The sequence below is a fragment of the Rhopalosiphum padi genome, chromosome 4 (assembly GCF_020882245.1).
Source record: "Rhopalosiphum padi isolate XX-2018 chromosome 4, ASM2088224v1, whole genome shotgun sequence".
Lineage (NCBI taxonomy): Eukaryota > Metazoa > Arthropoda > Insecta > Hemiptera > Aphididae > Rhopalosiphum > Rhopalosiphum padi.
Window position 1 is genome coordinate 1,410,013 of NC_083600.1, and position 19,387 is coordinate 1,429,399.

Consider the following 19,387-nt stretch of genomic DNA (forward strand, 5'->3'; position numbering starts at 1 on the left):
ATAATAATTATAACTAATAATCATATTGAATTATATAATAATGTTAAAAAAATAAAAGAAAACTAATATAAGAGGATACTACTCATTAGTAGCCCTTCTAAAATTATACATATTTAAATTATTATTATTATACCTATCAACATTGCTTTATTAATAATTTGCAAAATGGTGTTACAATTCGAACTTTAAACTTGTCAGCGAATTATTCGAAATGGATAAGGACGATTTAGTCTTAAAAATTTGATTAGAAAAGTACTCATGCATGAAGGCGAATTAGTCTATTCCCAACTATATTATGTAATCTCTTGTAAAACCGTTAATTTCTCCATATACCCACTGTCGTTTGATATCATTCTGCGATATTTATGAATTGTCTAGTTGTTAAACATTAAACGTTATGAACTCGTTAAGCTAAATACAAATATATTATGTCTATGTTTATGATGTAAATAATTCATGTTTGATAAATTATAACTCAGACAAAAATCAAAAGCATAAAACTACTCAAGTCATCAGTATAATTTTATTATACTCACTTATATAAAGTACTCGTAAAAAAAAAAAAAACGTAGGTATATACTAAAACAGAATCGTTCTACGCACATAACTTTTACTTCTTAATACGATTACATGCGCTCTTGTACGTATATTATAATTTACTAATATATTATCGTTTATCAACCGGAAAAAGGTATAGGTAGTACCATTAATAGCTACCATCTGCTTTAATGAATATTGTGATCAGAAATAAACAGAAGAATGTAGTATTTATAGACATTTTTTTAACCCATTCGAGCGGAATCCATAATAATATTCAAAACTGTATATTATACATGTATACGAGTATCGTACATAGTTTAAAAATCGGGTGTTCCGATCATTGTGTATATAAATAAAATATGTACGCACCGCAGCACAGACGGCGTAGAATAAATACGCGGGAGGGGAAAGGAGGGAACGAAACAAAGATGTTTGATAAAGAGAACCTATGCTGGAATTGTTTAGGCGATAAATTAACGTATTTCAAGCGCATAGGTCACGTTAAAAATATGTTAAAGGGTAACCAATACGCATTGCCAAGACGTGTTCGCGGCGCACAGCAACACGCATACATTCGGTATATACGCGTACATTGTATATACGTGCTCGCGGCTAGGTGCGGATAAGTCGCTCGATTTACAATTATCATTATTATTTTGAACAATATCGTTAAAAACGGTTCTAGTCGCGCTTTTGTGTGTGCGCGCGCGTTGTAAAGCCGTTCGTTTAAAAACGAATAACGAACGGACGGAGTGGAAAAAAAAGCAGAAACAGACCCGGTAAAACATTTTTGGATGTGGTCCCAGAAGCGGAGATCCGGACGTCTAAATTTAACGTGGTGACAATGACAGTTTTCTTGCAAAACGCCGACAAACCCGTCTCCGTACTGTTTTTCCACCGTCTCGTAACGATTTGTGCTTTTACGTTATTTTATTATTTATTTTTATTTTTATATCGTAATAGGTACGCGACTAAGACGTATAATATTATTATTTGCAATGATCGCTTCTTACCTCGTTTCGACACGGAACCGTCGTCCGCCTCGTCGTCTTCGTCGCCCGAATCGTCTCCTCGGCGATCGTCGTCGTCGTCGTCGTCGCAGTCGTCGTCGTCGTCATCGTCGTCGTCGCGACGTCTGAACGACGTCGACCCGTCCTCGTCGTCCCTGTCGCCGCCGTCTTCGGACGGGTTGACTCTGTGGCACACTTCGAACGCTTGGCCCACCGTCCGCACCACTCGCATCGCTTGGCTCTGAAACACGCACAAGCACGGCGTATAACGCATTTTCTAAAAACGACGAGAAAAACAAAAACCCCACCAAAAAAAAAAAACCAGAATGTAACGAAACCAATAATTGTAACGACGGTATAGTAAAGGAATCGGACGAGAGGTCGTCGTATAATCGACACCGTCATCGTTACCTGCAGTTCTTCGTCCAGTTCGAATTCGTCTGCCTTGTTCAGCACCACCCGAGGCTTGCCCCGGGGCACCACTTCGGGTTCCCGAAACGACAGTTTCTTCCTGGGCGCTTGCCGCGGGTGTTCCGGTTTCGGCGGCGACGGCGCGTTTGCGGTCTTCCTCATGATAACCATGTACGACACGCAACGGGCGAGATTTTTTCCGCGCCACACGTTTAATACGGTTACGGTAGGTGTTGTCGCGGTGCGCGCGCGGCGAGGACGACGAGAAAAAAACTTAATCGTGCGAATGATTATAACGTTATAACTTTTTTTTTTTATTATTTCTCGCCGCGGCGTCCGTCCGATGGCGAGCGCGCGCACGCTCGTGCCCGCGTATACTGTTATAGGGTGGTGCGTGACACGGCGCGCGTGTGCGTCTTATTACGCGTGCGAACGTGTACGTTGGTCGGCCGTCGCGTCCCGACGCTATCTGACGACATCGGGGGCCCCAGACGGACTCCTCCCCACCATCCCTCGCCCCCGCGCGAACAGCAGTCCCGCGCGTCAGATCCCTGGCACTGTGCCTAATTACGTCCCCTGTCCGGCGTGCCTATTTATCAATGTCCACATTACTACAATAATAATATTATAAAATTATAAGCACATTTTCCCATAAACGGATCACGCGCGGTTTCGGATTTAGCGAAAGTGCGATGATGTGGGGGAGGGGGTGGCGGATACCGATGCACCGGGGGCTCAAGGTTGAGGTTGTTTTTAGACGACTCGGGTCGATGTCCTAGGTTTACTAATTTTATGAGGAAATAAATTATAACCAATACTGAGGAATAGTTGTGAAAAAAATAACAATTAAAAAAAATAACTTACATCTCAAGACTTAATTACATGGACTCAGTGTAACCCTATATATTAATCGTGACTCGATTTAAAAGAACGTATTAGTCATAAGGTGGTACCTAAATGAAATGATTTCATTATTAATAAGCTCAAAAATGATACACCTATAATCAATGATCAATGCATATTATACAATCAACGTGGATATGTTAGCGTTAATGTATAAAATCCTGTAGTCCTATAAAATAAATAATTACGGGTATTTTCAGTTAATGTAGTGAATGAATCCATAAATACATACTTCAACTAGTTATTCTACATATACTAACTAGGTATTTTATAAACTAACAATAACGGTTTAATTAATATATTTAAAATTATTTTTGAATCTATTTATAAAATATAAATATTTATTTTGAAAAAGCCAAATCTGATTTGTACAACTCAAATTTATTAGAATTATTAAATTGTTATTATTTTTACGAATTGCAATTTTTTATTAGTACACGAACTTTTTGAATGGCATTTAGATGTGCCATTTGGTGGTGCACTTTTGTTGATATGTGCATTTGAATAACCTTGACCATTACCTAATGATTGGGATTCGGATAACTTTCGAAGACAAATATCTTCATCTGGGACGTCACTGATGTTATCTACTCAAGTCCCGGTTATCTATCTTACGATGACTATAAATTTGATACATTAGCGAAAACTGATATTCTATATACTAACTAGTAAAACCGTGAATTTATAGATTAATGAGCATATTTAGGAATTGTATAGAATAACTAGTTATTATTTAATAAAATAACATATTACATACATTATCGCTAACAGATATATGTACATTGTACATTTGTAAGAATACAATTACGAGAATTTAATCCGACACTGATCACATGTTAAATATTACGAATATTTTATATTATGTTGACTAAAGACGAGCAACATAATGTGTGTTTGTGTATGTATAGGGCCGAATTTGTGAACTTTTTCGCTCGGGAAATACGAATCAAACCGGCCCATGAATCACGAATATAATTCTTCTCCCCCTACTACATTATCTAGGTACTATAAATGCCAACTTTCCCATACTTATTATTTTTATGAGAGTTTGTATTCTGTATACCTAGAGAAAGAGGAACGTTACAACTGTTACAAGTACAAATGATATAACATACTAGTATAACTTATTTTTATCAATATACTTGCAATGCCTACATACCAGTGCCTATAATTGATTTAATAAATAGATTTATTTATATGATCTACAAAAAAAGTCATTTAAATTAATAGACAGTTTTTAATATTATAATGTATCACTCTTATTTGTGTTATTATTTGACTTTACATAAATATAAATGAAACTAACTGAATTTTACCTATGAAGTGATTCTTTGAGTAGTACCAATAGTACTTCAGATCAATATAATTACATTCTAGAAATTAAATATTACACAAAACATCAATTTAAACGAGCTGATATAAGCTAGTTTAATATTATCACAGATTATATTCATACTCATAACCAACAAGTACCAAAATAATATCTATAATAATTCTACATATTTGTTTTTAGTATATAACATAGAGAATATCAAGCTGTCTCACAATATGTTATTTTTTAATAAGTTTATAATTAATTCGTTTTGTTTGTATAAAATATAAGAAGAAAAATTTGACTACATCAAACAAGATGTCCCAAAATTAAGTACAAATAATTTGTCAAGTATACTTTACAAGACTGGAGTAGTGAAGTGTGTGAGTGTTTATAAATATATATATATATGTGTGTATACTATTAATAAATAAATTAGTTATTATACGGAGTGTGAAGTCGCGACAGATAACATTGATTTAATTATATTCCACTGAAAACAATTACAAGCATTGATGCACTGAGGAAAATTTTTTATTTTATGTATCGTTTCTAGCAATTTTCAACTAAAAGGTATTTTGCACGTAAAACACGAAGAAATAATGAGGCAATATACCAAATTTATCAAAATTTATGAATTTACTTCACTCTCTGTTCACTACCCTGAAGTGACCATAAAAATGATTTTTAAGCATAATGTCCTTTTATTCCGACAAACTTCGAACAGTAAGCTTTTTGTCCCGTTTTAATCTATATTATAATACTTATAGATATGAGTGCAAAATAAACCACCTATATAAGAATTCACTGTTTTGTATTCAGTTGTTATTAAAACTAAAGTTAAAATATTTAACTTATAAGTAAGAGTTTTTGTGTAACGAGCGTGGAATGACAACAAACAGACGTCAGCGATTATCGTGAAACATGTATCATATTGCACAGTGTAATATTATGAACACCCATAACAAGAATGATCTTTACCGTATAAAATAGACAAACATTATCTCTAAAATATTATTAAAAATATAAATTATTATATTTTGGAGTTTTTTTAGAATTGAGCCAAAATTGTTTGTCCCGCTTTTTTAAATATAAATATGGTCACCCCACACTACGCCCGCGTAGTTTGAACGTATATAGTACATATACCTACTGTTTAATATTAATATGAGTATATGATGAATAGCTCAATTTATTGTCCTCGAAACTTTATATAGCGTATTATATTACTACTGTAGATCAACAATTATATCTGAACAGAACTAAAGATAACGGTGAAAAATTATATTAAATAATACATTTTTGTCCACTGTCCTATTATTGTTTTTATTTATACCTTGATTTAATATTATATTATATTTATATAATAAAAACACATAATATTATAAAATTATTATAATTCATATTATTTGACAAAAAATATCAATTTTCATATTATAAGACTTTTTTCCACTAATTAGTTTGATTTATGTTTGCTCTATGGCACCTATATTATTTTATATGGATTCTATTTTCAATGAAATATTATTGACGGATAAATTGAAATCAGAATTTTAGAAATTAAATACATTCATAAATATTAAAATAAATAAATATTACTAGTTTATAGTATGTACCCATAATTAAACATATTTCATTTATAATACAATTATATTATTTAGATGATTTTTACATTGATATATGAGAAGATTTTACATTGCATAGTTATTTACTTTCCAACGATTTTGCTTAAGATAATTTAAGAAAGGTTTTTAGTCTATTCATAATTTACGTGGGTTCGTTTGGTCTCAAAGACGAGACTAGACAAGAAACTATAAGATGAATAATTTATTACAATAACACAAGATATAGGTACGTCAAGTTGTATTTATATATATATATTTATTTATAAATGTTAATAATATGTATCATCTATTTCGATTCATAACTTTACTAATTTACAAAATTTTGTATTTTTACATTAATTATGATTTGAAAAATAAATTGTCCCATCTTTATAACAATAAGTGTTAATAGTACTTAATATTAAATTACTTATAAAATTTGATTTGGATATCAAAAACATATTTATGTCAAATAAATATTACAAAATAATATTTTTGACGTTATTTTTCAAAATAAAAACTTTATATTATAAGTATAGTTAAAAAAATTCTTATTGTACCTATTCAACTGTATCATCTTTACAATATAACCAAAACAACAAGTTTTGATTTTTAGTCAATTTATCAAAAAAACGCTTACACTGTTAAGTGATTTTTGACACACGTGGTGTAGTTAGTATGACAAAGGGGAAAAGTGCACAACGATGCATCAATCAGCAAATGTCATGAAGGTTTTATTTCCTTAGGGAAAAATACATATATTACCAAACTATTTTTAACCATCTGTGTTTTGATTTTGAACATTTTTTAACAGTTTATGTCCTTGTGTTACAAATTTAAACTTGAACCCTTCGCTCTAAAAAAAATTGTGAAAATAGATTTTATTTTTATTAAGAGATGGAACTCTTTTTAAATATTTTTGATTTTTAATTTAATAAAATGCATGAACAATGTTTAAATATTATAAATATACTAAAGAAAATCTGGATATAAAGTTTTTTATGTTTAAGATCTATGCATAAACTGTACTCAATATGACAATATAATAAAAAACGAATATATTAAATCTTAATACTATAGTTCTATTTTTGATTCAAAATGAAAATTTTAACTGTCTATTTATAATATTTTTCTATTACAAATGACAATAATTAAAAAACCTCAAACCAGCAAAATATTAATTTAAACTTTATGTTACTTTTTTTTACAGTAGTGTAATTGAACTCTTGATTGTTTGCTAACCCACGAACTTATCTATTGTTAAGAGACGACGAATTTTGTCGTCAATCACGAAGACACAAGTGGTAGATACGTTATAAGTATATTATATTTATTCATATTATACACAAGTGTTGTGCGTGTATAAGAGTATGTAAACAAAAATTAACGATTATGCCATAGTTCAATAGTAATTATGAAAGGATTAATACTATAAATCTCTTTGATCGTCAATCATTCACGTAAAATACACAACATTTGGCAACGTATAGTATAAGTACGCGTAATGATAACGCTGCATCATAATAATTAATTTAAAAAAATGTATTTTCAAAATATTTTAACGAAAATAAATTTTAATTCTACCACGTGTATTAATAAATTCTGAAATACTTCGATTACATAACAGCAGAGAAAAGTTGTTTTCTCGAATATTATGTATAAAAATCAAAAACGTACTAACGTCAAATTATTTTTTCCCATATTTTATCACATTGCGATTGCGCATCACAAAAACTGTCACATTTTTACTTGAAGATAATATCCACGCCTACGAATAATAGAAAAACGTCACGAAAAAATAGCATACTTTAACACGTGCACTAAGTAGACTTCATCGGATTTTCGTAGTACGAGGACGGATGAAATGGATGGTTTTCGGAATAAACTGCATAATGATATGAATATATGATATGATGCATATCATATATCATATTTTCTTTCGTTATTCATTTTCATTACAACTCTCGCGAAAAACAGATCCATATTAACGTCATTCAATCTTGTTTATACGAATATTTTTGGTCTGATATTTATTTAAATTTGTTCTGTATAAAAATCAATAGTAGGTACGTACCTTTTTATTTGCCTTGAACACATTACACTTGAACACGTTGGTGGAACCATCTCTAGCTATGTAACTGAATATTTTCATGTCTTGAGAATCGTGAGAAACGTAAAATATTCTAAAATTCAAAACAACAAATTTATATAAACACAATTGAACAAAATCACTAATAAATATACACAGTTTGGTAAAAAAAAATTTTTTAAATAAATTTAAATTAGCTGTTTAAAAGCGAACAAACAGTTTTCATCTGAGACTTTTAAACCCACCGCGTACTTTGATGTATGACAGACTTAACAGCTTACCTATAAATAGGATGTTGCATTAGAAGCAGGTTATTCTCGTCCGTCCATTGTTTTTTCTATAACAACACCACAAAAATATTATTTGACTATTGGAATTTTATAAAACAAAAAAAAAATAAATATAATTTATATGATAATATAATAATTGCAAGATTTTCAAAAACATCTTATTTTATTCTCATCTATTTGTATTTTCTTCTAAACATTTTAATACAAACAAAATGTTTTAAATGTGTATAGCATAATTAAATTAAATCAATTATGGACCATTTAATTTGAGTTTTTGTTATTAACTCAATAATAATTAATATTCAGGACTTTATTCGAACGTGTTTGAATATTAATTGATTTAGTTTATAATTTAATTGACGGCATAAAACAATTTAAATTACTTGCTTTCTACTAACAATATCAACCCCTAAATCTAAAGAATAAAAGCAAATATCTGCAGTGTTATCTACTGCGTTACGTTTAAAGCTGTAATATTAGTAAAATATTATTATATAATCTGAATATTTATATGTGAAGTTAAATTTTATTATATACCTATACGTAAAGTATAAAATATTAACTATCATAATTATTGCAGTTCACTAATTAATTTAATTAATTTGAAAAAACATAAATTTTACCATGATATTTTTAAATTATAAATTAACTTTAATAGTAGGTACAAAAGGAATTATATAAAATAAATTTAAATCGTAACCAAAAACAATATATTACAAAATATACTATCAAGTTTTACACAATACCATACATAGTATAAAAGTGACAAGTTCTTAAAAAAATGTATAAAACACTTTGAAGTTAAAAGGTTAAAACGTTTTAGTTGAAATAAATATATGTAATAATAAAGATGCTGGTACATCCAAAAAAATAATAATTTTCTACAAATCATATTAAATAATATAATGTAAAATTATTCTCTTTTTAAGTTGAATTATTTATAGTTCAAAAAATCATAGTAATAGTAATAAGTATTTTTCAACATAATACACCATAATTTACATTAATTCTACATTTCTTTACTAATGTAGTAATTCAATTTATAAACGAATTAATCAGTAAACACAACGTATTTCATAAAAATAAATTTGAAACACTCGGTTATATGACAAATTATAATTGTAATTCGTTCTAAAAAAATATTGTTCATTGACATTTTTCAACACTTTAAATCAAAATTATGCATCTTCTGATTCAATAACAGACAACTAAACGAAAATTAAAATGTTATTCGATTGTTTTTAAATAATTATCAAGTAAAAATTTATGAACAGGAAAAGTGGTGTTTTAAATATACACACAATTTAAAATACTTCTGAATAATTCATATTATAAATAAAAAATGAATAATAGAAAAAAAAACATTTCACTCACCTTTTTTTTCTTTCTTAAAGTAATACGGACCCCTTCGACGGAAACTTCTATGGATACTTTTTTCTTCTTTATTCCCTTAGCTTTAAACTCATACTATAAATACAAAATAATATATTAAATTAGGTCAATCAATCAATTATTATATTAATGGACTTTAATGACAAATCAATGGTAAAAATATAAAATAAAATGGAATTGACTTATACTATAGAAAACAAATAAAGAGTTTCAACATAAAATACAATATCTGATAGGCATACTTTAATGAAAATTGTGAATTCCTGAAAGTGGCTAAGTCTTTAGAAAGAAACATCTAGAAAACACTTACTCTAATCCGCCTCATGGCTGCCACTATTTCGACCCGGTTCACTGGCCTGGGAACATCCAGAGATCCAATGAACTGTAACATATACAAATACAAATTTATTATGATTAAAAAAATTATAAATTTATAAATTTCTGTATTTAATTGAAAATTAGAAACACATAGTTTCGTAACACATATAAAAAATTAAATGTTTAAACTAAAATTAATTACTTGTTAAGAGAATACATTATACTCCTACTGAATTAAAAAATATTTGATGATTATCATTTAACATTTAACAGTAACTATAACCAAGAAAAATAACTAGTTTAATATAATAATATGTAATAAATAAATAATAGTATAAAATATATATTGTATAAATTGTAATAATAATAATTAACTATAACATTTAGAATTGGAATAAATGTTATATTAATTATTAAAAAATTAAACAATAGGCTAATAGCATTACATAAAATAAAAATATCATCATTTTTATTATTGATACTTAACATTTGACTTATCAACAAGTTTTAAACAGGTTATTATGAATAATCCGTAACTCATTCATTGGTAAACGATAAATACCAACGTATTTTTTAATGAACTAATAAATTACAGTAGTTACTTACGGAAAATCAATTATTTAAATCGTTATACTAATAACTCCAAATATTAAAATAGGTAATAAAAATCATTGTGCTAAATAATATTTTGTTTACAAATGATTTTTATCTACTATCTAGAATATATAAATACGATACTTAGCCAATAGTTTTTTGAAAAAGAATAATTAAAAATAAAACATTATTCATAAATTAACAAAAGTGTAGAAATTTAAAATTTAAAAAAAAAGTCTGTAGACTGTTGGATTATCTCCCGGGGTTAGTTAGGTTAATATTTTATAATAAATAATACAAAAATAACAAAACTAGTTCTTTGTTTTCTTATTTAGTTATTATTTGACAGTTAAGTATTCATATTACAATACAATAGGTCATAAGTCATAACCTATATTGTTTTATTGTAGAAACGAACTAATGGAACGTAAACTATATTAAACTACACTAGTGCTACATTTATAAATATTTTATCCATCGAAAATCACAATTTCTTATAGTTTAAGTAAAACACTCTAAATACAAAGCAGTATAACATAATTTACATAATGTTTATATTGATTTTATTTCATTTATATATTTAAGTGTGATCCAACTCAGATAGAGGTAAAATTACAAAGTGTACAAAAAATGCTTTCTGTTAAATGAAAACTATAGGAAATAATATAAGTGTAGTGCGTAATACTATGTATAGCTCTATGTAGGCGCTATTGTCTATTTTTAATGCATAAATGAATTTCAATTTGTATTTATTAGTAAATACTTGTATACTATTTTCTAATTTTAAGTGTTATTGTAATTTTAACTATTATAGTTCATTTTCTTACACGATAAATAAAATAAAATCTAATATAACAATAGGCATTAATAGCGTAATATTACCGCCTATTTTATACTAAACGTTAAAAATGATTAATTATTTACCATACAATTTTTTTAACTATGGAGATAAAATATTAAACGTATTTACTCCATTACATATTTAATTTACTCATTGCTTGTTAAGGAAATATATGAATAAACGTGAATTTATTGTTAACATAGAAAGTTTATTATTAAAATCTATTAAAGGTAAAATCTGATGATAAAAGAAAATGTATCTTAAATAAGTTTGAAAGCGGATAGCTATGGTCAAGATAACTGTGTGTTAGGTACCCGTCTCGCTTCGCTTATCTTGACTATTATTATAATAATAACAACAATGATAAATCTTTACATTCGAAAAACGATTTTAAATAACTTCGCTTACACGAGCCGTCATGATTATTTTTTTTTAAAACTGTAATATTAACCTTTTTCCTCCGTTTCTCACAATAATTTAAACTACTAGGAAAAATAAAAAACGACCTCATTAAAGTACAATCAATGTACAATTTTCAATTGATTGACAGAACTGCATAGAACATTTAGAACAATTTTATTATCTCAGTGTCATCTAACAGTTGTTTTTTTATCAAAATTTAGACCAATGACCTCACTTAGATTAAGATCTAAAACTCAATTTATTAATTTATACCATAAATATCAATATGAAAAACTGATAACTTAAGTTATACTTAAGTAGCTCGTATTAATCACATCGTAAGAGTTTGAAAAAACTCATTGAAAGGTATTAGTTATGACAATATTTTTTTATAACTATATAGCAAAATTATAAAAAATCATATTTAATACAATAAATAAGTATTGTATGTAAATATTATTTACTTAAAATATTATTTTGGTTTATCTACTTCTAGATTTAATCATAGTTTTGAATTTAATACATTTCATATTATAATTCATAACTATACAATTTTAAAATAAAATACAACTTTAGCTTTAATATTACTATGAAAGGTAATTTTTATTCACATTGTACCATATTTTTAAATCTATATAAAGTTTAAAAGTTATGTGATACTTTTTTTATAAAGATTAACGACATAAATTTTTTTATCTAATAATATAAATAAAATACGTGGTTTATGTTTTATCATTATATATGCGACTCAATAATAAATAACAGTTATGAACTAAAAATAAATGAAAATATATATCCCTATTATTATAGTGCAGAATAAATAATAATTATTTATAATATGAATCAACACACTCAACTCCATTACCTGTCTCGAAATGTTAAAAATTAATAATTATACCTAGTAGAAATCATATAAGGACGATTTACAATGAAAAGTACAATAATTTATTATACACTTATATCATATTATAATCGATAACTAAAAAATTCAGTTATATTATTATTATATTTCCAATAGACACTTAATTTAAATATTTATAACATTGAAAACTAAATTATGAATAGGTATAAAAACAATATTATTGTTCAAATAACATCCAAAACATACTGTATACTTCGAATGGTATCATAATTATTATTATTATTATATTGTCAATATTGTCACAGATTATAATATTATATTACTTGCAGATGATGCACTCTATTCAATAAGTCGAAATTGTATACAAAATATGTAATCTTACACAATGTAACGGCAAAGAAAAAAATATTTCCTTATACCGTTCAAATATAAGTAACAAAATTACGATAAGTTAACAAGAATACGGTTATTGATAACGTATTGTATTGATATTGTCAAAGCACCTGATTATTATTTAATATGAAAATATATGTGCTTAGCAATACGCATTGTTCACCAACAAATTACAATATATAGTTACACGCTGCTTCGAAAACGATAATAATCAGAGCACGTTATTTGAAAGTAATTTTTTCTACCCCGAGATACACACCACCTGGTATTACGTGATATGTGATATTTTGGACAACTTGATCTATGTAATTTATGGTTAATGTTATTTTCTTTAACTTTAAAGTACTTAATAAGAGTCCAATAAATCATTATCACATCAAAATTTCCTCTAGAATTCGACTAAAAAAGATCTCACATACAATACTAGAAAATATATATTTATAAGAAAAATCGACAAAATTTAATAGTTATTCGAAAATAGTTCATTAACTATGTTAATCTTTTGTTACCCAATAAAACAGTGAATTTTTTTTTATAATTAACGTGTGTGAATGGGTACACCACCGTTTAAGAACTTCCGATTTAATAGCTTATGTATAATGTATATATATTTATAAATAGGTACCTTTATTTAATTTATTAAAACCAAAAACGTATAAATGTTCGTATATATAATCTATTTTATATCTTAACGTTTTGGTAATTCATAGCTCGGTCGCATCGTACACTATATAATGTGGGTCGATTAGACTTAAATCGCACAAAAAACGATTTTTAGATGAATTCTATTGGCAAACAATTACGAACATTTTGACTTTTATGCGTTACAATAATATTGTATAGTTTATAATAATATGATCAAAGAAGCTTATAGATAGCACAAAAATGTTCATACAAAAGTACGAAAACCGATGCAGCGGCCGTAATCGCACGACGTCGAGGGAACGCATACATCGATGCCGTGAGTCTCGGATGCACTATAATTATATTATAATAAAATCGTAGATGCAATTTAGAGGAAAGATTTAGGGGTGATTAGCGCCCTCGTAATTTATGGCATACATATATATGGATCAACTGTCTAAAATTATGGGCATAAACACTCCCAACTTTTCACTGAAATTGCGCCACTGAATATAATCGTATATTATTATGACGAAACGTACTCGACAATAATATCGTTAACCTTTATGTGACGATGTACAAAAAAAACAGTGCGCGGGTGCGGGGTCGCGGCCGTTTTCCCCGCCGGCTGTGAACACGCGGGCCGGAGGTAACCGACGCTGCCGCCGCCGCTATAATTAATCTAGCGCTGATGAGGCCCGATAGGCTATTTATGGGTCGGTGCACAGCTGCTTCTCCGGTGGTACACGACGGCCGTCGGTCGCCGTCTCGGCGTCTCCTCTCTATAATTTAATATCCTGTCCAACCGTATTATAGCAAGACGGCCAAGACGTAAAGCAATCCGAGCACGTCGTCGTTCAGCGCGCACGCAATCTCGTAGACGTTTTCCGGAAGGAAAAGATTCGTTACCTACCCCACAATCCACCTCAGTGGCCGAAAGTTGGATCAACCCCCGCCTCCCCCTTTTAGGTTTCATAGGTAGAGTATACAGACGACGTCCCGGTGTCTCGAAAATCATCATAGGAACTTCGATGTATCCCGCGAGATTAATTCGTTAGCATGTATAATATTTGTATTACATACCTACCTATAATTTCAAATTTGATCATTTTTATTACTTTTCTGGTATCACCAGTTTTCTTCAAATGTACTGTCGATAATTATAGGTGATAGTCTTTAATTTGTTTTTTAATCGGCTTCTATTTTTCACAAAAAAAATTACGGCCTTTGTTATAAAAAAAATGGACTGAATTGTGACAACTATGTACAGTATTCTGAATTACTTAACCTTTGTCAACTTTTTTTTTTGCTATTCCAGTTCATAATACAAATTTATAGCTTCTAAGTTTTTTAATTCAATCTAAGAACAAAATTAAATGTAAAAACTAGTAAAATAAAATTCAATGTACAATTAATAATCAATTTAAAAATGTTTATGTCTTGAATTAATCTAAATATATATGTGATGTATTAACATAAGTTATAACTAACAATCATAATAAATACTTTTTGTTTTTATTCGTATATGTACGTTTATTATAAGTCCCAGTTTTATTATTATTAATCTGGTCACCATAGCTTTGAACCTTGATTTTATATATTATGTAACCTATATATATATTTATAATCGTATCTATAATAGTAAAATTATGAAACTTTAAATAAATTAAAAAATTATATTTAAAAGGTTGATTAATGTTAGGAGAACCTTAACATGTAAAGAGTTAAATTAAAACATTTTTTTATATCCTCCTCCACTTGGTCAAGCTTCAAATACGCCAGTGCCCCACACACCTTTTGGGGTAGAAAATTATGCTCTTCCATTCCGGGAAATAAACTGCCGATGACGAGAGAAAAAGGCAATAACATGGCCAAATGTACTGCTATTTGCTGCAGTTAGTAAGTATATTTAACGCTATAATATAACCCGTTTCACGCCTGTATAACGATGATTTCCGATGAAACGCCGCGAACAGCTGTCTTCGGCCAAGAGTAGAAGCTGCAAATATTCAGTGTATTGAATACAAAGAAAAAAAATAAAAACGTTATAAGATTCCGTTTCGGATATTTTTATATTACATCATCGCGATGGTGTGTTTGACATGTATATGGGCGGCGCTAATGTCAATGATTTGTATTTGTAGTTTTTTTTCGCTATTATTTTATTTTTCGTTATCCTCGTAAACTGCAAAATCCGAATATTCTCTTATCTCGCACGTCGCTCCTCCAAACACTTATTTATCCTCCACTAACTCCCACAGAAGATCACATCCCATTGACATAATTGTGCATTATCGCCTCAAGCCTCTGCGTGGTATTTTATATCCGTCCAAGGTTATTTACACAGCTTAAAGCAGGCAAATCACTTGCCGAAGAACCGATTAGAGGAATTAATAGCCCTGCCTAAAATAATAGGTCATAATAAGGATTTAAAAACCGATAGACAATCCGTTATCTTCAATCTATTTAATTTTATATAATAGAATCATTAGATTATGAGCGGAGCGATTAATGTATTGATAAATGATTTTACAATGATGTGTTTCTTTTTTTTATAAACATGATAATTAATTAAAAAATATTTTGATCTTCGACTTTGAGGGTGGTTTCTGATAACGAATTGGATCTAGGTTATACTTTTAAGAGATTAGAATTAAAAATTAATACTATTTTTCAAAATAGTCAAAAAAAAATAAAATTAAGGAAAATGGAAATTTTCACGAAAAGCCAGTTTTCGACAAAATCGAATTTGTTATTTTTTTTGTGTAAATCAAAAACAAATAAGCGTATAAGTGCTTGAAATTTTCACCAAAATTTGTTTATATCAACATTTTATACATATGATAAAATATTTTAAATAATTACTAAATTATCTGATAATTCTAATAGTAAAATAAATTAAGTACTTTTATAGCAATATCAAAAAACTGATCATTAAGTATACTTAGTGATATAGGCTAACAGACCATCTCCGCTCAGGATCGTTTTTCGTATACAATGATACATATTTAATTCAAATTGAACACATTTATACATTCAATAAACAGTGACTAACTTTACGCCTAATTTACAGTATAGTGGTACCCACTTGCCCACCTTTTTTTTTGAAATAGTTTTGATATACGCAATAAGATCAAGTTGACTTACTCCTTTATCTAAGATATTTTGTTTTATGCTAATGTTAATATCAAATGTAGAATAATACACTAATTAATAAATTATTATTGATATCAATATTATGAACAATATTTTTTATCGATTATTATTTATGCCTTAATATATATTTTCAAATGATCTTAAAATATTTTATGTTCATATAATAACAAGAAAAGTTTTTAGTATTTACTATCTAGATAATATTTAGTTACTATATCATTGAATTTAAATACAATTCATCCATTAACAATAATTCTTTACGACACCTATTGTGTGCAATTGCCCACCTTTTTTTTTCTTAAATATCTATATTATACAAAAATTTACTTGTTTTAATTATTATATTGCAATTATAATATTTGTAGCGGTTGAGTATCGAGTACTTTCGACTTGGTCAACTTAATTAACACGTCAAGCAGCGCAGCCACAAAAACGAAGCAAACAAAACATCTTTGCTAAATGGTTTTGGGTTTTTTTTTCAAAACCAGCATGACTATTGTGTGTTCTAATTGGATCTGTTCTTCCTTTTTTTGGCATTTCAGCATAAGTCCGTTACGACGGTGCTCTGAAATTTCTGTTGAATTTCCCGTCATTCTGTTTTAGTAAAACTACTGGTTTCGTTGACCAGCGTGTGTCTTTATGCCAAGCATTGTCAAACATGGGTTCTTGAGAAACCACAATTAATAGCAGACTGGCACACATCTCGCGTTATTTTTTTTCGAACCTGAAACTAAGGCCTTATCTGGAATATTAACTCCATTTCCACGTTACTAGATACATCAATATTTTGTTAGAATTTTTATTTGAATTTATAAATTTTATTTTGAAGTTTTTTTACACATTTATTTCAGTTCTTAAATTATAAATTGTAGTAATGCATTAATTTAAACAAATTATAAGATATTATATCTGCTAATTTTTTATTTTTTATTTTTTAACCTTAAATAATTTTCATTAATATAAATGTAACACGAACATCTGAAGAAATATTTAGGTTATTTTATAAATTTACTTTTGTAATTTATATATTAAATAATTATTTTAATCCTACAAGTACGTAAATAGCATGCGAATATCTTAAATACGTCTTGTCCAAAATTTTAAATAGGTACTTAATAGTATTAAAAAAAAAAATAAATAATAAATGACAAGTGTATGTAATAATAAAGCGTATTTAAAAAAAAAGCAAATACTTTCAAAATATTAAAATATTTCACACTACGTGTACTCGCAACCAAGTACAATATAATGTACCTATACTAAATCCATCAAAATGCTCACAATTTCTTCATAACGTCGAATGTTATTACGAGTTTACAATTTAATTAAAATAACTATTTATCCATAATCCTTAAATAAACTTGAAAACCGTTGAATTATATTATATTTATATCGTATACTAACTAATGTTCACGCTAAATATAATTTCTTTCCTTTTTTTCTATGATTATATAATATTATTATATTATAATATATTTATTAACCTAACCCAATAAGTCTAATGATAACTTCATCGTTTTTGCTCTAAAACGTTTCATGTTGTTTCGCCTAGGACAAAACCGATTAGTGAATACAAATTTGACTAAAATAAAACGTTTTGTTTTCAGACTTAAAGAAGGGATCCAACGATCTGAACACTTAAATTATGTCCTTACAGTTTTATTTAACAATACTTTTTACTAAAATATTACAATTTCTATGAAATCTTGTATCCACTGCTAATCAAATTATCTGGATTATTGTAGTAATATAGTATAATGATATATTTAGAAAGTCACAAGCTATACATGGAAACAGTGAAATGAAAACCGATATGTACAGTTAGGGGTTAAACAGATGAAACGTACAAAGCCTATAAGAGCATCAAGATTTTCTTGATTCGATCCTCGGATAAGGAACCAACCTCGTTACTATAGGAACGCTATTGTTGTATAGTTATATATTATCATATTATTATATTCCATTAAGTCTGCCAAAAGAGTGGAAGTCCCATCAGTAGAAGATATAAACTTTCCCTTGAAGGGTATTCATGGCTGCTTTACTATCACCTTATACTTTTATCTTTTCTTAATAATTTTTAATTATAAATAAAAACATATAATACTCTTTCTTTTTTACACCACATTTTTTCAAAAAAAAAAAATTTTAATATATTTATTGAAGATTTTAATTATTGATTGTTAATGTTAAATAAAATCCAAAGAAAGCTTTTTTATAAGATTAAAATCATAAAGATTTGACGACGATTTTCTTTAACACACAACCTCGACCCAATCGTAATATCATAATAATAAACATATTAATTTAAATTATTTAATAAAATATATTATGAATATTTATCTTGTATGTTAATATTACTATATTAGACAAATTCATAATTAAATGTGTAATATAATTTATTTGTATTTGAATTTAATATAATATTTTAAATACGAGTATAGATACAATCGCTGTAATTTATTTAATAAAGTAAAATATAGAAATATAATTTTTTTATACTAATGGAATTTATTTACCTAAGGGTACCTAATTATACAATTTTAATAAATCTAATTATAAGCATCATGCAATCATAAATATTTTTTCAAACGTTAATATACTCATAAAATCAACTACATGTAAAATTAAAATTAATTAATTAAATTT

At 27.9% G+C, this 19,387-nt stretch overlaps 1 protein-coding gene across 3 annotated transcripts in view; it reads right to left on the bottom strand.

Moving 5' to 3' along the window:
* LOC132928490 (carboxyl-terminal PDZ ligand of neuronal nitric oxide synthase protein) overlaps positions 1-19,387 on the bottom strand; it is a 57,752-nt gene that overhangs the window by 11,379 nt on the left and 26,986 nt on the right. Inside the window, exons 2-6 of one of the 3 annotated variants that reach the window (XM_060993190.1) lie at positions 9,862-9,933; positions 9,534-9,626; positions 8,151-8,206; positions 7,855-7,963; positions 1,554-1,791 (exon numbers count right to left, since the gene is read on the bottom strand). In XM_060993190.1, the coding sequence (XP_060849173.1) occupies positions 1,554-1,791; positions 7,855-7,963; positions 8,151-8,206; positions 9,534-9,626; positions 9,862-9,933 (568 nt within the window). Of the gene's footprint in view, positions 1-1,553; positions 1,792-1,961; positions 2,953-7,854; positions 7,964-8,150; positions 8,209-9,533; positions 9,627-9,861; positions 9,934-19,387 lie in introns of those variants that run through there. The other 2 variants (XM_060993192.1, XM_060993191.1) reach the window with 2 other exon arrangements.